This window comes from Ailuropoda melanoleuca, unplaced genomic scaffold, assembly GCF_002007445.2.
Source record: "Ailuropoda melanoleuca isolate Jingjing unplaced genomic scaffold, ASM200744v2 unplaced-scaffold7743, whole genome shotgun sequence".
Classification (NCBI taxonomy): domain Eukaryota; kingdom Metazoa; phylum Chordata; class Mammalia; order Carnivora; family Ursidae; genus Ailuropoda; species Ailuropoda melanoleuca.
The window spans coordinates 736,707-752,867 of NW_023253040.1; the positions used below are offsets into that span (position 1 = coordinate 736,707).

Sequence of the window (16,161 nt, forward strand, 5' to 3'; positions counted from 1 at the left end):
TTTCACATCATGTAGCATAAATCAAGCAAGAAAAATGTCTTTTGATCAATTTAGATTTGCTGGATTCACTATTTTCTCCAGAATTCTTCAGGTAATATGGACAATGTTTTCCTGTGAGTTAATTTCTATGTAGTTAACTAATAATAGTGAAATAGTTTCTATGTTATATGCTCTTCCTTTCATCACTATAGAGATTACAAGAATGAAACATTTAGCAAACCACACTATGACTGAATTCATTCTTCTGGGTCTACTGAAATACACCCCAACTCACTTCTGTCTCTTTGTGCTTATCACCATGATGTTAATATTCATGCTAACTGGAAACAGCCTCTTAATTCTACTGATCCTGGTAGACCACCATCTTCATATCCCTATGTACTTTTTCCTTTGGCAGCTCTCTCTCATTGACATACTCTTCACAGTTTCCTTTGTCCCCAAGATGATGAATGACTACCTTCTGCATAAGACAATCATCTCCGCTTTTCACTGTGGCACCCAGATCTTCCTTGGGTTGGCCCTGGGTGGGACTGAGTGTATCCTCTTGGGACTCATGTCCTATGACCGATATGTTGCCATCTGCAAACCATTACAATACCCACTCCTCATGAATTGGCCCCTCTGTAGGTTGATGACTGTTAGCTCATGGACCAGTGGTACTGTCAATGCCTTGATACATACTGTCTACACCATGAGTTTTCCCTTTTGTGGATCAAGAGAAATCAATCATTTCTACTGTGAACTTCCTGTTGTGCTGCATCTCTCCTGTGAGGATACCTTGACCTATGAGACTGGGATTTTGATCAGCACCACCATTTTGCTTCTGATTCCATTCTCAGTCATCCTTGCCTCCTACACACTCATCCTGGTCACCATTATCCAAATGGCTTCTGCTGAGGGCCGAAAAAAAGCATTCTCGACCAGCTCATCTCACCTGACAGTGGTCAGCTTATATTACGGTGCCATCATTTTTATGTACATGCGGCCAATTTCTTCCCATATTTCAGGCCAAGATAAAGTTGTGTCTGTCTTCTACACTATTCTGACACCTATGCTCAACCCGGTGATTTATAGTCTTCGGAATAAAGATGTGATGGGAGCCCTGGAAAAATGCTATAGACATGTTTATTATGTTCTAAAATTAATATATAGGCTCAGTGGATGTTGTTTTACTGAGTATAAATTTTGTTTATGCCATATGATACATTTTGGACTGACAACAATCACACCCTAGTTTATTAGATAAATTGTTTCATTCAATTTATTAAAATCAACTAAATTTGTCCTCAAATAAATGCAGATCCACAGTATAAAATAACCATGCCTTGCTAATTTCATTGAGAATATAATTCAAAGTCATAATCTATAAAATTAGAACAACAATTAAGGGAGAAGTTTGAAAGCCATGTTAAGTCACCAGACAATGTTCAAGAAGCATGAATGCTGGACTCCTTTGTCAAGGGACAGAAAACAAGATAGAAAGTATAGAAGGCTAGGCCCTCTCTCTTATGCCCCAGGTTAAGAATCATCATCTAGACTATTACACCACTAAAAACTTACACATTGGGGATACTACATTAGAAATCAGGTACTTCTCTACACTTTCCTTTCAGGGGCTTAGAAATCAGCCTTTGAGCATCTGCAAAAAAGAATAGAAATCCTGAGGCTTGATATCTTCCTATGTGTGTCAGAGTCTTGAGTAACTCTCTTATTAATGGTGTCATTGATTGCGGCTATTGTCTTACTTGATAAATTAATAGTGTGAATTGAAAAATGACCACTGGTTGGCCTGATAATTGTTTGATTGAAAAATTGAGGTAAACTCAACATTCATCAGGTTTTTGTCTTAGTGTAATGCCATTTCAGGATGTAAAAGTGAAAAATAAAAAAAAGGAATCCTGAAAAGCCATGGTATTTATGCCAACCAAGAAATCCATATGGATACCATATTCATTCTCCGAGCTACATATTGAGGATCCAAGGTTTGAAATTTGTATTAACTTGTCTCATGGGTTTTCAAACTGGAGAACAGTTAGCCATTTAAGTAGAATGACTATCTTGATAGCCATGCCTCTAACCCTGAATTCTTTAGATATTCAAGTTCATGACACAAAGCCTTCACCATAGCAATTCAAACAGGGACTGGAAAAATAATGTCAATGTCCTTAAGTCTCTGTGGTCACTGATTATCACTTCTGCTAGAGTTCTAATAATATTTATAGGCTAGGCTATGAAGTGGCAAGTTCAAAGACTAACAGGTTAGTAGTGTAAAATCTTCTGAATGGATCATAATGGTATCAATTAGCAAACACAGGTAATTTGTAAAGGTATCTATGGTCTATGGTTCATTTATTTTATATTACATGCAGTATATGTACCACAGATAGTGCTTAACATATATTGAGATGATCTTCCATATTTCCAGCTTCAGTGAAATTCAAGTTGTAGCCATGCAATTAATTTTATACAAAAGACATGGGAATGAGTAAAATGAATCATTTCCAGCCATCCACCTCAGACTTTTCCATGGAAAACATTGGTGATTGTCTGATCTTGAAAGACAGCTGCCAAAGAAAGAGAAAAAACCCCATTTACATCATAATGCCTCATTGAAGATGAGAAAACTTTGCTACCTTAAAACAATGAAGTTACTTTTTGTGATAGGTAACATTGATAGCCCTAATACAGAATAACATACTATCTCCAAATATTTTGTTAATTTGTGATAGGAATGATTCACAGTAATGGCAAGTTTTATGAAATGCTTAAGTAAAAAATATGGTGACATTAATGATTGAGTTTTTCTCTTTTTAAAAATTATATGCACAGCATCTTCTGTATATGTTTAGAAGAACGCAAAAACTAGATCAAATATTTCTGGAATATATATAACTTCCTAATATGAGTTTTATTTATGCCTATTTTTGAGATTATTTGCCCAGATTTTCCTGTGAAAACATAAACTGGAATTTATTTATTTGCTTGTTTGCTTATTTCAGAAATTTAAATATTACGTAAGATTGCCTGAAATTACACATATGTGAAGAGATATAGTATTTTTAGATCTGAGTCTACTATCTGGAAATAGTACATGTAATCATAGGTTTACTGGATATGTTAAGATTTCCAGGTTTCAATTTCCATTTTGTTCATTCTGGCTTAATTTATATTTTACTTTCTGTAACTTATCACTCTCATATATAAATTTAATTCAGTAAATTCACTGAATTCATTTACTTTTACAAGACCTTCCTTTTTTTTTATGGGACCCTACTTTTAATCACAGAAGAAAAACTTCAAACAAACAAACAAACAAAAAGCCCATTCAAGGGACTGAAGCATGATTGTATTTACAAATTTTCAGCGCAAGGATTTTACCCTGATAAGTCAAGAATCTTCTACTTACCTTTTTTCCCTTTTTTTTTTTCCCCTGATACTCAGTAAAGATACAGAAGTGGCCTTTGGGAAGTTTTCATGATTATGACTGCACTTGGAAAAGTGTTCTTTGGTCTGAAACTGTTCCCTGATTTTCATAGCTTCCTTTGGTGTATTTATCCTAATTGTGACTTGGATGCATCCCTGTCTTGTCCTCATGACTATTGGATTTCCAAGCACAGGATAATACTCACTGTGTGGGGGGGTAATAACAAAGATCTTGAATCTCTCCCACCTGCAGAGTGAGACCTTGTCCTTCACTGGCACCAAGTACCCTCCAAACTCAGCCTTATCTTCTCTCCTTTGTTTGCTCCAGTTGTCAATGAAGTTTGTGCCATAACCACATGTCATTCTCCAGGCTTTCTTGCTAAGTTGGGACACACAGCCATCTGGATCTCTCCATAATCCTATAGCCACCCCTTGCACTGTGGATGATTCTGCTCTCACGTGTAGATCACATGCTCCCCAGTTAAGCATCCCCACATTTATCTAAATGATGCTGCTTATCTCAATACCCCATAACTATGCTTATATCCACCAGGGATCATTTTAAAGCAGATTTTAAAATGTCTTACTTCTTTGTAGTTTTTTTTTCTAACCTTCTGTAGATTGAATGAAAGTTCTTGAAAACTATCATCACAGATTTTTTTTTTCTTCGTCCTATAAAGAAGATAAAACAAACGCCTGGTTTTCTATCTTCACAGTTTTGCCTTTTATGCATGTGTGTTTGTTTTTTAATGTTAAAATCAAGTGTTTGATCCTCACACAAGAATGCTTTGTCAAAGTACCTTAGATAAAAAATCCAATGCATTTTGACTATGAGATAATTTTATTTGCCAAAATATTTTAAACATTTTCTTTTTTAACTTTTGCACTGGATCAACATTATCATTAGTGCTATTATTGTAGATATATAAGCAATAGAACAAATGGGAATCATCTGGGATATAAAATTGTATTAAAATATAGTTTCAAAATATCACAAAAAAACACTGAACAACAATTCCCCTGTGATAATATACAATATTTTATTTGACCTCGCATTTAAACAAAATGAAAAAAACCTTAATAATGTATGATCATTTTACTTTATACCTAGAAATTTGTATTTCTTGACTGCCTTAATTTTGCTATTTAAAAAAAAGATGTCATCCAAATTTTTGAAAGATTAAAAAATTAGAATGCTATGCAATAAAATTTTATAAATTTAATGCACTTACATGTACAAATACACATATATATGTATAATTATATGTGTCAAATTATTGTTTTAATTATTCATCACATTTTATTTTTTAATTCTTTTTTGCCTTTGTGAAATTGAAATATTTACTTTAGAATGGTGTCCAGTATTTGCTCACCTAATGTCACACAAAAACTACAATATGTCCAGTATTCAAAATTATATTCAGAGTACCATATTTCATGAATAAATATATCTTAGTATAGCTGCCAGTGTCATGGCAATAACGTTTTCTTTTATGTTTGTTTTGTTTGAAGTTTTTATTTAAATTCTAATTAGTTAACATGTAGTGTAATATTGGTTTCAGGAGTGGAATTTAGGGATTCATCACTTATATATAACACCCAGTGCTCATCACAATAGTGTTCTCCTTAGTGTCCATCACACATTTAACCCATCCCCATCCACCTCTCTCCATCAACGCTCACTTTGCTCTCTATAGTTAAGAGTCTCTTTCATGATTTGCCTCCCTTTCTTGTTTCCCCCCTTCCCTTATGTTCATCTGTATTGTTTCTTAAATTCCATATATGAGTGAAATGAAATGGTACTTTCCTTTCCCTGACTGACTCATTTTGATTAGGATAATATACTCTACCACCATCCACATTGTTGCGAATGGCAAGATTTCATTCTTATTAATGGCTGAGTGATTAGTTTTTCTTTCTTTATAATTTTGGAATTTATTGTCTAATAACAAACAGACCAAAATACACCCAGGACCATATATACAATGGAATATTACTCAGCTATCAAAAAGAATGATTTCTCAACATTTGCTGCAACATGGACGACACTGGAGGAGATAATGCTAAGTGAAATAAGTCAAGCAGAGAAAGGCAATTATCATATGGCTTCTCTCATCTGTGAAACGTAAGAACTAGGAAGACTGGTAGGAGAAGAAATGGATAAAGAAAGGAGGGGGGTAATCAGAAGGGGGAATGAAGCATGAGAGACTATGGACTCTGAGAAACAAACTGAGGGCTTCAGGGGGGGTGGGGGAATGGGGTAGGCTGGTGATGGGTAGTAAGGAGGGCATGTATTGCATGGTGCACTGGGTGTTATACACAACTAATGAATCATTGAACATTACATCAAAAACCTGGGATGTACTGTATGGTGAATAACATAATATAATAAAAATATTATTATGAAAAAAATAAATAAAATACTTAAAAAAATGCACCCAGGACCAAGTGTATCACCCTGTTTTGGTCACCTTTGAAATTATATTCTGTCTTTTTTCTTCTTTTCTTTTTCTCTTTTATGGTTTCAACCTCTTTGTAATTGTCAGTGTGTATTTCACTGGGGTCATGGTTGATATGTTTTATTTTGTTCTCTTGTTCATCCATTGTTCTCTGGACAAAATGACGAGACAGAGAAATGCACAACAAAAGAAAGAACCAGAGTAATATTTTCTGACATAATGTAATTAAACAGATATAAGGAAAAAGTCACACCTAGAATTAAAAAAAAAAGATTATAAAAATAGTAGCTGAGCTTGAAGAAAAGCATAAACGACCCTAGAGATTTACTTAGTGCAGAAACAAAAGAACTAAATCTAATCAGACTGAAACTAAAAATGCTTTAACTGAGATGTGATCTAAAATGGACACACTAACAGCCAGGGAAAAGAGGCAGAAGAGATTCAGTGAAATAGAAGACAAAATGATGAAAAGTAAGGAATGTGAGGGAAAGAGAAAAAAAAAAGCAACATCTAATGAATAATGAGGGGACGTTTTGAGAAATCACTGATAAAATAAAGCAAAACAATATTAGAATTATTGGGGTTCCAGAGGAAGAAGAAAAAGAGATTAAGAGAGGAGCAGAAGGTATACTTGAGCAAATCATACCCAAGAATTTCCATACTCTAGGGAAGGAAACAGGCATTCAAGTCCAGGAGGCACAGAGAAACCCCCTCAAAATCAATAAAAATAGATTAACACCATGACATATAATAGTGAAGTTTGAAAATCTCACAGATAAAGAGAAAATCCTAAAAGAAGCTCATGATAAAATGTCCTTAACCTACATGAGTAGAAACATTAGACTGGCAGTGAACCTATCCACAGAGACCTGAAAGACTAGAAAGTGTTGGCATGATATATTCAGGGTAATAAATGAGAAAAACATGCAGCCAAGAATACTTTATCCAGCAAGCCTGTCATTCAGAATGGAAGGAATTATAAAGTGCTTCCAGGGCAAACAGAAACTTAAAAAAAAAATGTGTGCTCACTAAACTAGCCCAGCAAGAATTATTAATGGGGATCATGTAAGTGAAGACAGAGCTTAAAAGTAGCATAGGCCAGAAAGAAACAGACAAAATATACAGAAACATAGACTTTACAAGTAATACAATGGTATTAAATTCATAGCTTTCAATTACTACTTTGAATTTAAATGGAATAAATGCTCCAATCAAAAGACACAGTGTATGGAATTGGATAAAAAAGCAAGAACCATTGATACGTTGTCTACAAGAGACTCATTTTAGACCTAAAGACACCTCCAGATTGGAATTGAGGGGTTGAGAACAATTTATTATGCTAAGGGACATCATAAAAAGCTGGGGTAAGAGTCCCATTATCACCTAAATTCAATTTTAAAACCAAAGACTGTAGGGGATGAAGGAAGACACTATATCATACATAAAGGGTCTATCCAATAAGATTTAACAAATATAAATATTTATGCTTCTAACTTGAGAGCAGCCAATTACACCAACAAATTAATAGCCAGATTAAATAAACACATTAATCATAATACAATAATAGTAGAGGACTTAAACACCACACTCATGGCAATGGACAGATGATCTAAGCAGATTATCAACAAGGAAAGAAGGACTTTGATTGACACACTGGACCAGATGGACTTCAAAGATATATACAGAGCATTCTATCCTTAAGCAGCAGAATACAACTTCCTCTCAAGTGCTTATGGAACATTCTCCAGGATAGATTGCATACTGCATCACAAATCACTTCTCAACAAAAACAAAAAAGTTGGGATTTTTCCCTGCATATTTTCAGACCACAGTGCCTTGAGATTTGAACACAATCACAAGAGGAAATATGGAAGGAACTCAAATAATTGGAGGTTAAAGGGCATCCTACTAAAGAATGAATGGGAGAACCAAGAAATTAAAGAAGAATTCTAAAACTCCATGGAAATAAATGAAAATGAAAACACAACTGTTCAGGACATTTGGGATGTAGCAAAGGTGGTTCTAAGAGGGAAGTATATAACAAAACAAGCCTTTCTCAAAGAACTGGAAAAGTCTCAAATACACACACTAGACATACATCTAAAGGAGAAAGAGAGAGAACAGCAAATCAGCCTAAACCAAGCAAGAAATGAGAAATAATAAATATTAGAACACAAGTCAATGAAATACAAACCAAAAGAACAGTAGAACAGATAAAAGAAACTGGAAGGCAGTTCTTTGAAGGAATTAATAAAATCAATAAACCCATGGCCAGATTAATCAAAAAGAAAAGAGAAAGGACCAACATTAATAAATTCATGAATGAAAGAGGCGAGATCATGACCAATGCCAAGGAAATACAAACAATTTAAAAAACATATTATGAGCAACTACATGCCAACAAATTAGGCAATCTGGAAGAAATGGATAACAAGCAAAATCACAGAGAAAGAGGAAAAATAATCATCTACACAGAAAAAAATGTAAGAGAATATTATAATAACCTATACGCCAAAAAACTAGACAACCTAGAGAATATGGATAAAATCCTAGAAACATAAATCCCACCAAACTTGAAGCAGGAAAAAATAGAAAATTTGAACACACCAGCTATCAGCATGGAGGTTGAATCAGTAATCAAAAATTCCCTACAAATGAAAGTCCAGGACTAGATGGCTTCACAGGTGATTTTTTTTTTAAGATTTTATTTATTTATTCAACAGAGATAGAGACAGCCAGCGAGAGAGGGAACACAAGCAGGGGGAGTGGGAGAGGAAGAAACAGGCTCATAGCAGAGGAGCCTGATGTGGGGCTCGATCCCATAACGCTGGGATCACGCCCTGAGCCGAAGGCAGACGCTCAACCGCTGTGCCACCCAGGCGCCCCTTCACAGGTGAATTTTACCAAACATTTAAAGCAGAGTTAATACCTACTCTTCTTAAACTATTTAAAAAATAGAATAAAGGAGAAGTTAATAATTCCTTTTAAGAGACCAGTATCACCCTCATACTAAAACCTGATAAAGAGACCTCTAAAAAAGAGACCTAGGGGCCAATATCTCTGATGAACATAGATGTGACAATCCTCAACAAAATACTAGCAAACAGAATTCAACAATACATTTAAAGAATCTTTCACCATAATTGTGTGGATTTATTCCCAGGAGGGAATGGCCTTTCAATATTTGCTAATCAATTAGCATGAGGCATCGCATAGAGAAAGGATAAAAAAAATATGATCATTTCAACAAATGCTTTTTCTAAAGTACTTGACAAAGTACAACACTTACCCATGATTTTTAAAAACCCTTGACAAAGTAGGTTTAGAGGGAACACACCTCAAAATATCAAAGGTCATATATTAAAAACTCACAGTGAACATCATACCCCATGGGGAAAAGTAAAAGCTTACACCCTAAAGTGAGGAAAAAGACAAAGGCATCCACACTTAACACTTTTATTCAATATCATACTGGAATCCTAGGTACAGCAAGTAGACAATGAAAAGAAATAAAATGCATTTGAATTAGTAAAGAAGTAAAACTTTTGCTTTTTGCAGGTGACATGGTACCATATATAGAAAACCCTAAACATCCACCAGAAAACTGTTAAAACTGATCAATGAATTTAGCAAAGCCATAGGGATGAAAAAATCAAGGTGCAGAACTCTGGTGCATTTTTATACACCAATAATGAAGCAGCAGAAAGAAAAATTAAGAAAATAATCTCAATTAAAATTGCACCACAAATAATAAGATACCTAAGAATAAACATAACCAAACAGGTACTCTGAAAATTATAAAATATTGAATAAAGAATTTGAAAATGACACAAAGAAATGCAAAGGAATTCCATTCTCATGGACAGGAAGAACAGATATTGATAAAATGTCTCTATTGCTGAATACGTCTACAGATTTAATGCAATCCCTATCAAAATACCAACACCATTTTGCACAGAAATAGAAGAAACTATCCTAAAATCTGTATGGAATCTCAAAAGAACCTGAATAGCCAAAGCAATTTTGAAAAAAAGAAAAGCAAAGCTAAATATATCACAATCAAAGACTTTACATTGCTGAGCTGTCATAATCAAAACAGTATGGTACTGGAACAAAAATAGACTCATAGTTCAATGTATCAGAATAGAAAACCCAAAAATAACCCCAAATTATATAGTCAATTAATCTTTGACAAAACAAGAAATAATATCAAATGGGAAAAAGAAAATCTCATCAACAAATGCTGCTGGGAAAACTGGTCAGTTACATGAAAAACAAGAAAAGTGGACCACACTTAACACCATACCTAAGCATAAACTAAAATGTATTAAAGTCCCTAATGTGACACCTGAAACCATAAAAATCCTAGAAGAAAGCACAGGGGAGTAATGTCTCTGACATCAGCATTAGCAACAGTTTTCTGTATATGTCTCTTTAAAGCAAAGGGGCGGCCAGGAAGATTGATTGATTGATGATTGATTGATTTTAGAGAGGAGAGGGAGAGAGAGAAAGATAATGCAGGGAATAGGGGCAGCAGGAGAGAGAGAGACTCTCAAGCAGACTCCCCACTGAATGTAGAGCTCAATTTCAGGACCCTGAGATCATAACATGGGACAAAATCAAGAGTCAGGCACTTAACCCCTATGTATGTCTCTTATTCAAGGGAAATAGAAGCAAAAATAAAGTATTAGGCCTACATCAAAATGAGAGGCTTCTGTCCAGCTACGGAAACAATCCACAAAATTAAAAGCAACCTAAAGAATTGCTGAAGCCATTTAGGAATGACATATGTGATAAAGGTTTAGTATCCAAAATATAAACAGACTATCTAAATCTCACAACACAAAAATGAATAATCCAATTACAAGGTGAGAAGAAGACATGAATATACTTTTTTCCCAATGAAAACATTCAGATGCTCAAAAGTCAAAAAAAGATGGTCGACATCAGTGATTTTCAGGGAATTATAAATAAAAACTACAAAGGGATATCACCTTACACCTGTCAAAAAGGCTAAAGTCAAATACACAAGAAACAACCAGTGCTGGCTAGGATGTCACGAAAAAGGAATCCTCTTACACTGTCGGTGGGGACGCAAACAGGTGCAGGTACTCCAGAAAACCATACGGAGTTTCCTCAAAAAGTTAAAACGAGAACTACCCAACAATCCAGTAGTCACATTACTGGGTATATATCAAAAAAAATTCGAAAACATTAATTCAAAGTGATGCATGCATCCCTATGTTTATAGCAGCACAATTTTTCAATAGCCAAATTATGGAATCAGCCAGTGTTCATTGATAGAGGAAGGGATGAAGAAGTGATATAATCATATGTGTGTGGGTGTGGGTGTGATTGTAGGTGGGTGGGTGTGTATGTGTGTGTACACAGACAATTCAGCTACAAAATACAATGGAATCTTTTTTTTTTACTTTTTCACGTTTTATTTAAATTCCAGTTTTTAGTTAACATACAATAATATTAAATTCATGTGTAAAATTTAGTGATTCCTCACTTATGTACAACACCAAGTGCTCATAACAAGTGCCCTCCTTAATACCCATCACCTGTTTAATTCATCTCTCTGACAACTTCCCCGCCAATAAACATCATTTTTCTTTTACTCCCAAATATACCCATCTCTTGCTGGAAATAAACAAGCATAAATAAATAAATATCTGCAAAATATATGTATAAGGCAGACAAAATTATTGAAAGCAATTCAATTGTATGAATCAGAAGCTTTTTAATAACATTACTCCCAAAATGGATGGTGGAAGCTTGAAAATTCATAGACGCACACCTGTTGGGTTTTTTTGTCGTTGTTATTTTTTTTCTCGCTGTTGTTAACATGTATTTTAATATTAGTTTCAGGAGTAGAATTCAGTGATTCAGCACTTACATACAATACCCAGTGCTCATCACAGCAAGTTCCCTCCTTAATACCCATCACCCATTTAACACATAATACTGCCCATCTCCCCTTCAGCAACCCTTAGGTTATTCTCTACATCAAAGAGTCTGGTTCAGGGTTTGCTTCTCTCTTTTGAATTTCCCCATATGTTTATGTGTTTTGTTTCTTAAATTCCACATTTGAGTGAAATTATATAGTAGTCATCATTCACTGACTGACATATTTTGTGTAGCATAATACACTCTAACTCTATCCAAGTCATAGCAAATATCAAGATTTCATTCTTTCTCATGGCTGAGTAATATTCCAGTGTTTATATATACCACTTCTTTATCCGTTCATCAGTCGATAGACATTTGGGCTCTTTCCATAGTTTGGCTATTGGTGATAATGCTGCTAATAAGCATTGGGAGGGCATGTATCCCTTCAAATTAGTATTTTTTTAATCCCTTGGGTGAATACCTAATAGTGCAATTGCTGGATGGAAGGATAGTTGTAATTTTAACTTTTTGAGGAAACTCCATACTGGTTTCTAGAGTGGCTGCACCACTTTGCATTCCCATCAATAGTGTAAGAGGTTTCCCTTTCTTTCCATCCTTGCCAACATCTGTTTTTTTTCCTGTGTTGTTAATTTTAGGCATTCTGACAGGTGTGAGGTATATGTCATTGTAGTTTTGATTTGTGTTTCCTTGATGATGAGCAATACTGTGCATCTTTTCATGACTGTTAGTCATCTGTATGTCCTCTTTGAACAAATTTCTATTCATGTTTCTGCCCATTTTTATCTGGATTATTTTTTTTGGGGGGGTAGTCTGTCTGATAAGTTTTTTATATAGATTTTTGAATACAAACACTTTATGAGTTATGTCATTTGCAAATATCTTCTTCCATTCCTAAGTGTCCCTTTTAGATTTGTTTATTATTTTCTTTGCTGTGCAGAAGCTTTTTATCTTGATTAAGTCCCAATAGTTTATTTTTTGCCTTCTTTCCCTTCCTTTGGGAGGCATATTTAGTAAGAAGTTGCTATGGCTGATGGCAAAGAGGTTAGTGCCAGGGCTCTCCTCTAGGATTTTGATGGATTCCCTGCCCACGTTTAGTTCTTTCATCCATTTTGAATTTATTTTTCTGTGTGGTGTGAGAAAATGATCCAGTTTCATTCTTCTGCATGTGGCTGCCCAGTTTTCCTAATACCATTTTTTGAAGAGACTTGTCTTTTTTTTTTTTTCTTCAGATATTGATGGCTGCTTTGTTGAAGATTAGTAGACCTTACAGTTTTGGGTCCCTTTTTGGGTTTTCTATTGTGTTCCATTGATCTATGTGTCTGTTTTTGTTCCCGTACCATACTGTCTTAATGATTACAGCTTTGTAATATAGCTTGAAGTCCAGAATCATGATGCTTCCATGTTTGCTTTTGTTTTTCAAGGTTGTTTGGTTATTTTTGGTCTTTTGTAGTTCTATATAAATTTTCAGGTATTTGTTCTATCTATGTGAATAATGCTGGTGGTATATTGATAGAGATTGTAATAAATGTGTAGATTGCTTTGGGTAGGATAGACATTTTACCAACAGTTGTTCCTCCAATCCATGAGGATGGAGTGTTTTTCCATTTCTTTGTGTCATGCTCAATTTATTTCATAAATGTATAGTTTTCAGAGTAGACATCTTTTACCTCTTTAGTTATGTTTATTCTTGGGTATCTTATGGTTTGGGTGCAATCGTAAATGGAATTGATTCCTTGATTTCTCTTTCTGCTGCTTCATTATTGGTGTATAGAAATGCAACAGTTTTCTGTACATTGATTTTGTATCCTGTGATTTTACTGAATTCCCGTATCAATTCTAACAGTTTCTTGGTGAAGTATTTTGGGTTTTGCACATGGAGTTTCATGTTTCATGCAAACAGTGAAAGTTTGACTTCTTCCTTGCCAATTTGGAAGCCTTTTATTTCTTTTCGTTATCTGATTCCTAAGGGTTGGACTACCAGTACATTGTTAAATCATAGTCATGAGGGTATAAATCCATGTCTTATTCCTGACCATGGAGGAAAGCTCTCAGTTTCTCCCTACTGAACATGTTATCTGTGAGGTTTTCATATATGACCTTTATTACGTGATGTTCCCTCTATCACTACTATGTTGGTTTTCATTAAGGATAAATGTTGTACTTTGTCAAATGCTTTATCTGTATCTCTTGAGAGGATCATATAGTTCATATCCTTTCTTTTATTAAGGTGTTATACCCTATTGATTGATTTGTAAATATTGAACCACCCTTGTAACCCACAAATAAATCCAACTTGATCATGGTGAATGATTCTTTTAATGTACTGTTGTATTGATTTGCTAGTATTTTGTTGAGAATTTTTGCATCCATGTTCATCAGGGACAATGGCCCGTAGTTCTATTTTTTAGCGGTCTCTTTGGTTTTGGAATCATGGTAATGCTGACCTCATAGAACAGGTTTGGAAGCTGTTCTTGCATTTCTATCTTCTAGAATAGTTTGAGAGGAATTGGTATTAAATGTTCTTTAAACATTTGGTAAAATTCCGCTGTGAAGCCATCTGGCCCTGGACTTTTGTTTGTTGGGAGATTTTTGATTACTGGTTCAATTTCTTTGCTGGTTATTGGTCTGTCCAAGTATGCTCTTTCTTCCTGTTTCACATGATTTATGTTTCTAGAAATTTATCCATTTCTTCCAGATTCCCAATTTGTTGGCTGATATTTTTTCATAATATGCTCTTATAATTGTTCCTATTTCTGTGGTGTTTTGATTCCTCCTCTCTCATTGGTGATTTTATTTACTTGGTTCCTTACTATTTTTTTAAATAATCCTGGTTAGGGATTTATCAATTTTATTAATTTTTTCAAAGTTCTAGCACCTTTTCATTGATGTGTTTGTTCTACTGTTTTTTTGCTGTTGTTCTTTTTTGTTTCTACATCATTTATTTCAGCTCTAATCTTTTTTTTTAATCCCTTTCTCTGGTGGCTTTAATCTTCAGTTTTTCTTTTTCTATATCTTTTAGGCATAAATTTAGGATCTGTTTTTGTGATTTTTCTTGCTTCTTGAGATAGCCCTGTATTGCTCCATCCTTCCCTTTTATGACTGCTTTTGCTGGATACCAAAATTTTTAGACTGTTATGTTTTCATTTTCCTTTGCCTCCATGAAACTTTTTTTAAAACACGATATGCTCTATTTTTTATTATTATTATGTTATGTTAGTCACCATGAAACCTTGAAACTTTTTATTTATTTTTTTAATTCCCCTTTTCTTTTTTTTTTAAATTTATTTTTTAATGATTTTTTATTATATTATGTTAATCACCATACAGTACATCCCCGGATTCCGATGTAAAGTTCGATGCTTCATTAGTGGCGTATAACACCCAGTGCACCATGCAATACGAGCCCTTTTACTACCCATCACCTGTCTATCCCATTCCCACACGCCCCACCCCTCTGAAGCCCTCAGTTTGTTTCTCAGAGTCCATAGTCTCTCATGCTTCATTCCCCCTTCTGATTACCCCCCTTTTCTTTATCCCTTTCTTCCTCTACCGATCATCCTAGTTCTTATGTTCCATAGATGAGAGAAATCATATGATAATTGTCTTTCTCTGCTTGACTTATTTCACTTAGCATTATCTCCTCCAGTGCCGTCCATGTTGCAGCAAATGTTGAGAATTCGTTCTTTCTGATAGCTGAGTAATATTCCATTGTATATATGGACCACAGCTTCTTAATCCAGTCATCTGTTGAAGGGCATCTCGGCTCCTTCCATGATTTGGCTATTGTGGACAATGCAGCTATGAACATTGGGGTGCATATGGCCCTTCTCTTTANCGCCAAGGAAACAGTCAATAAAACTAAGAGACAGCCCACGGAATGGGAGAATATATTTGCAAAGGACTCTACAGATAAAGGACTGGTATCCCTATGACCCAGCCATTGCACTACTTGGTGTTTACCCCAAAGATACAGACGTAGTAAAGAGAAGGGCCATATGCACCCCAATGTTCATAGCTGCATTGTCCATAATTCCCCTCTTCTTATTCACTTCTTTTTTAATTTCCTGATTTCCCATTCATTCTTTAGTAGAATGTTCTTTAATCTCCATGTGTTTGTGGTCTTTCCAAATTTTTTCTTGTGTTTGACAAGTTTCATAGCATTTTGGTCAGAAAATATGCACAATATGATCTCAATCTTTTTGTATTTCTTGAGAACTAATTTTTACCTAGTATGTGGTCTATTCTGGAGATTGTTCCATGTGCACTTGAAAAGAATGTGCATTCTGCTACTTTAGGATGAAATATTCTGGATATATCTCTTAAGTCCATCAGGTCCAGTGTTTCCTTCAAAATCATCATTCTC

At 34.8% G+C, this 16,161-nt stretch overlaps 1 protein-coding gene across 1 annotated transcript in view; it reads left to right on the forward strand.

Moving 5' to 3' along the window:
- The first annotated feature begins 226 nt into the window (after window positions 1-226).
- Window positions 227-16,161, forward strand: part of LOC100472560 (olfactory receptor 2T8-like) — a 28,736-nt gene continuing 12,801 nt past the window's right edge. The window contains exon 1 of the mRNA XM_034653322.1: window positions 227-1,123. Within this exon, the coding sequence (XP_034509213.1) occupies window positions 227-1,123 (897 nt within the window). The remainder of the gene's footprint in view (window positions 1,124-16,161) is intronic.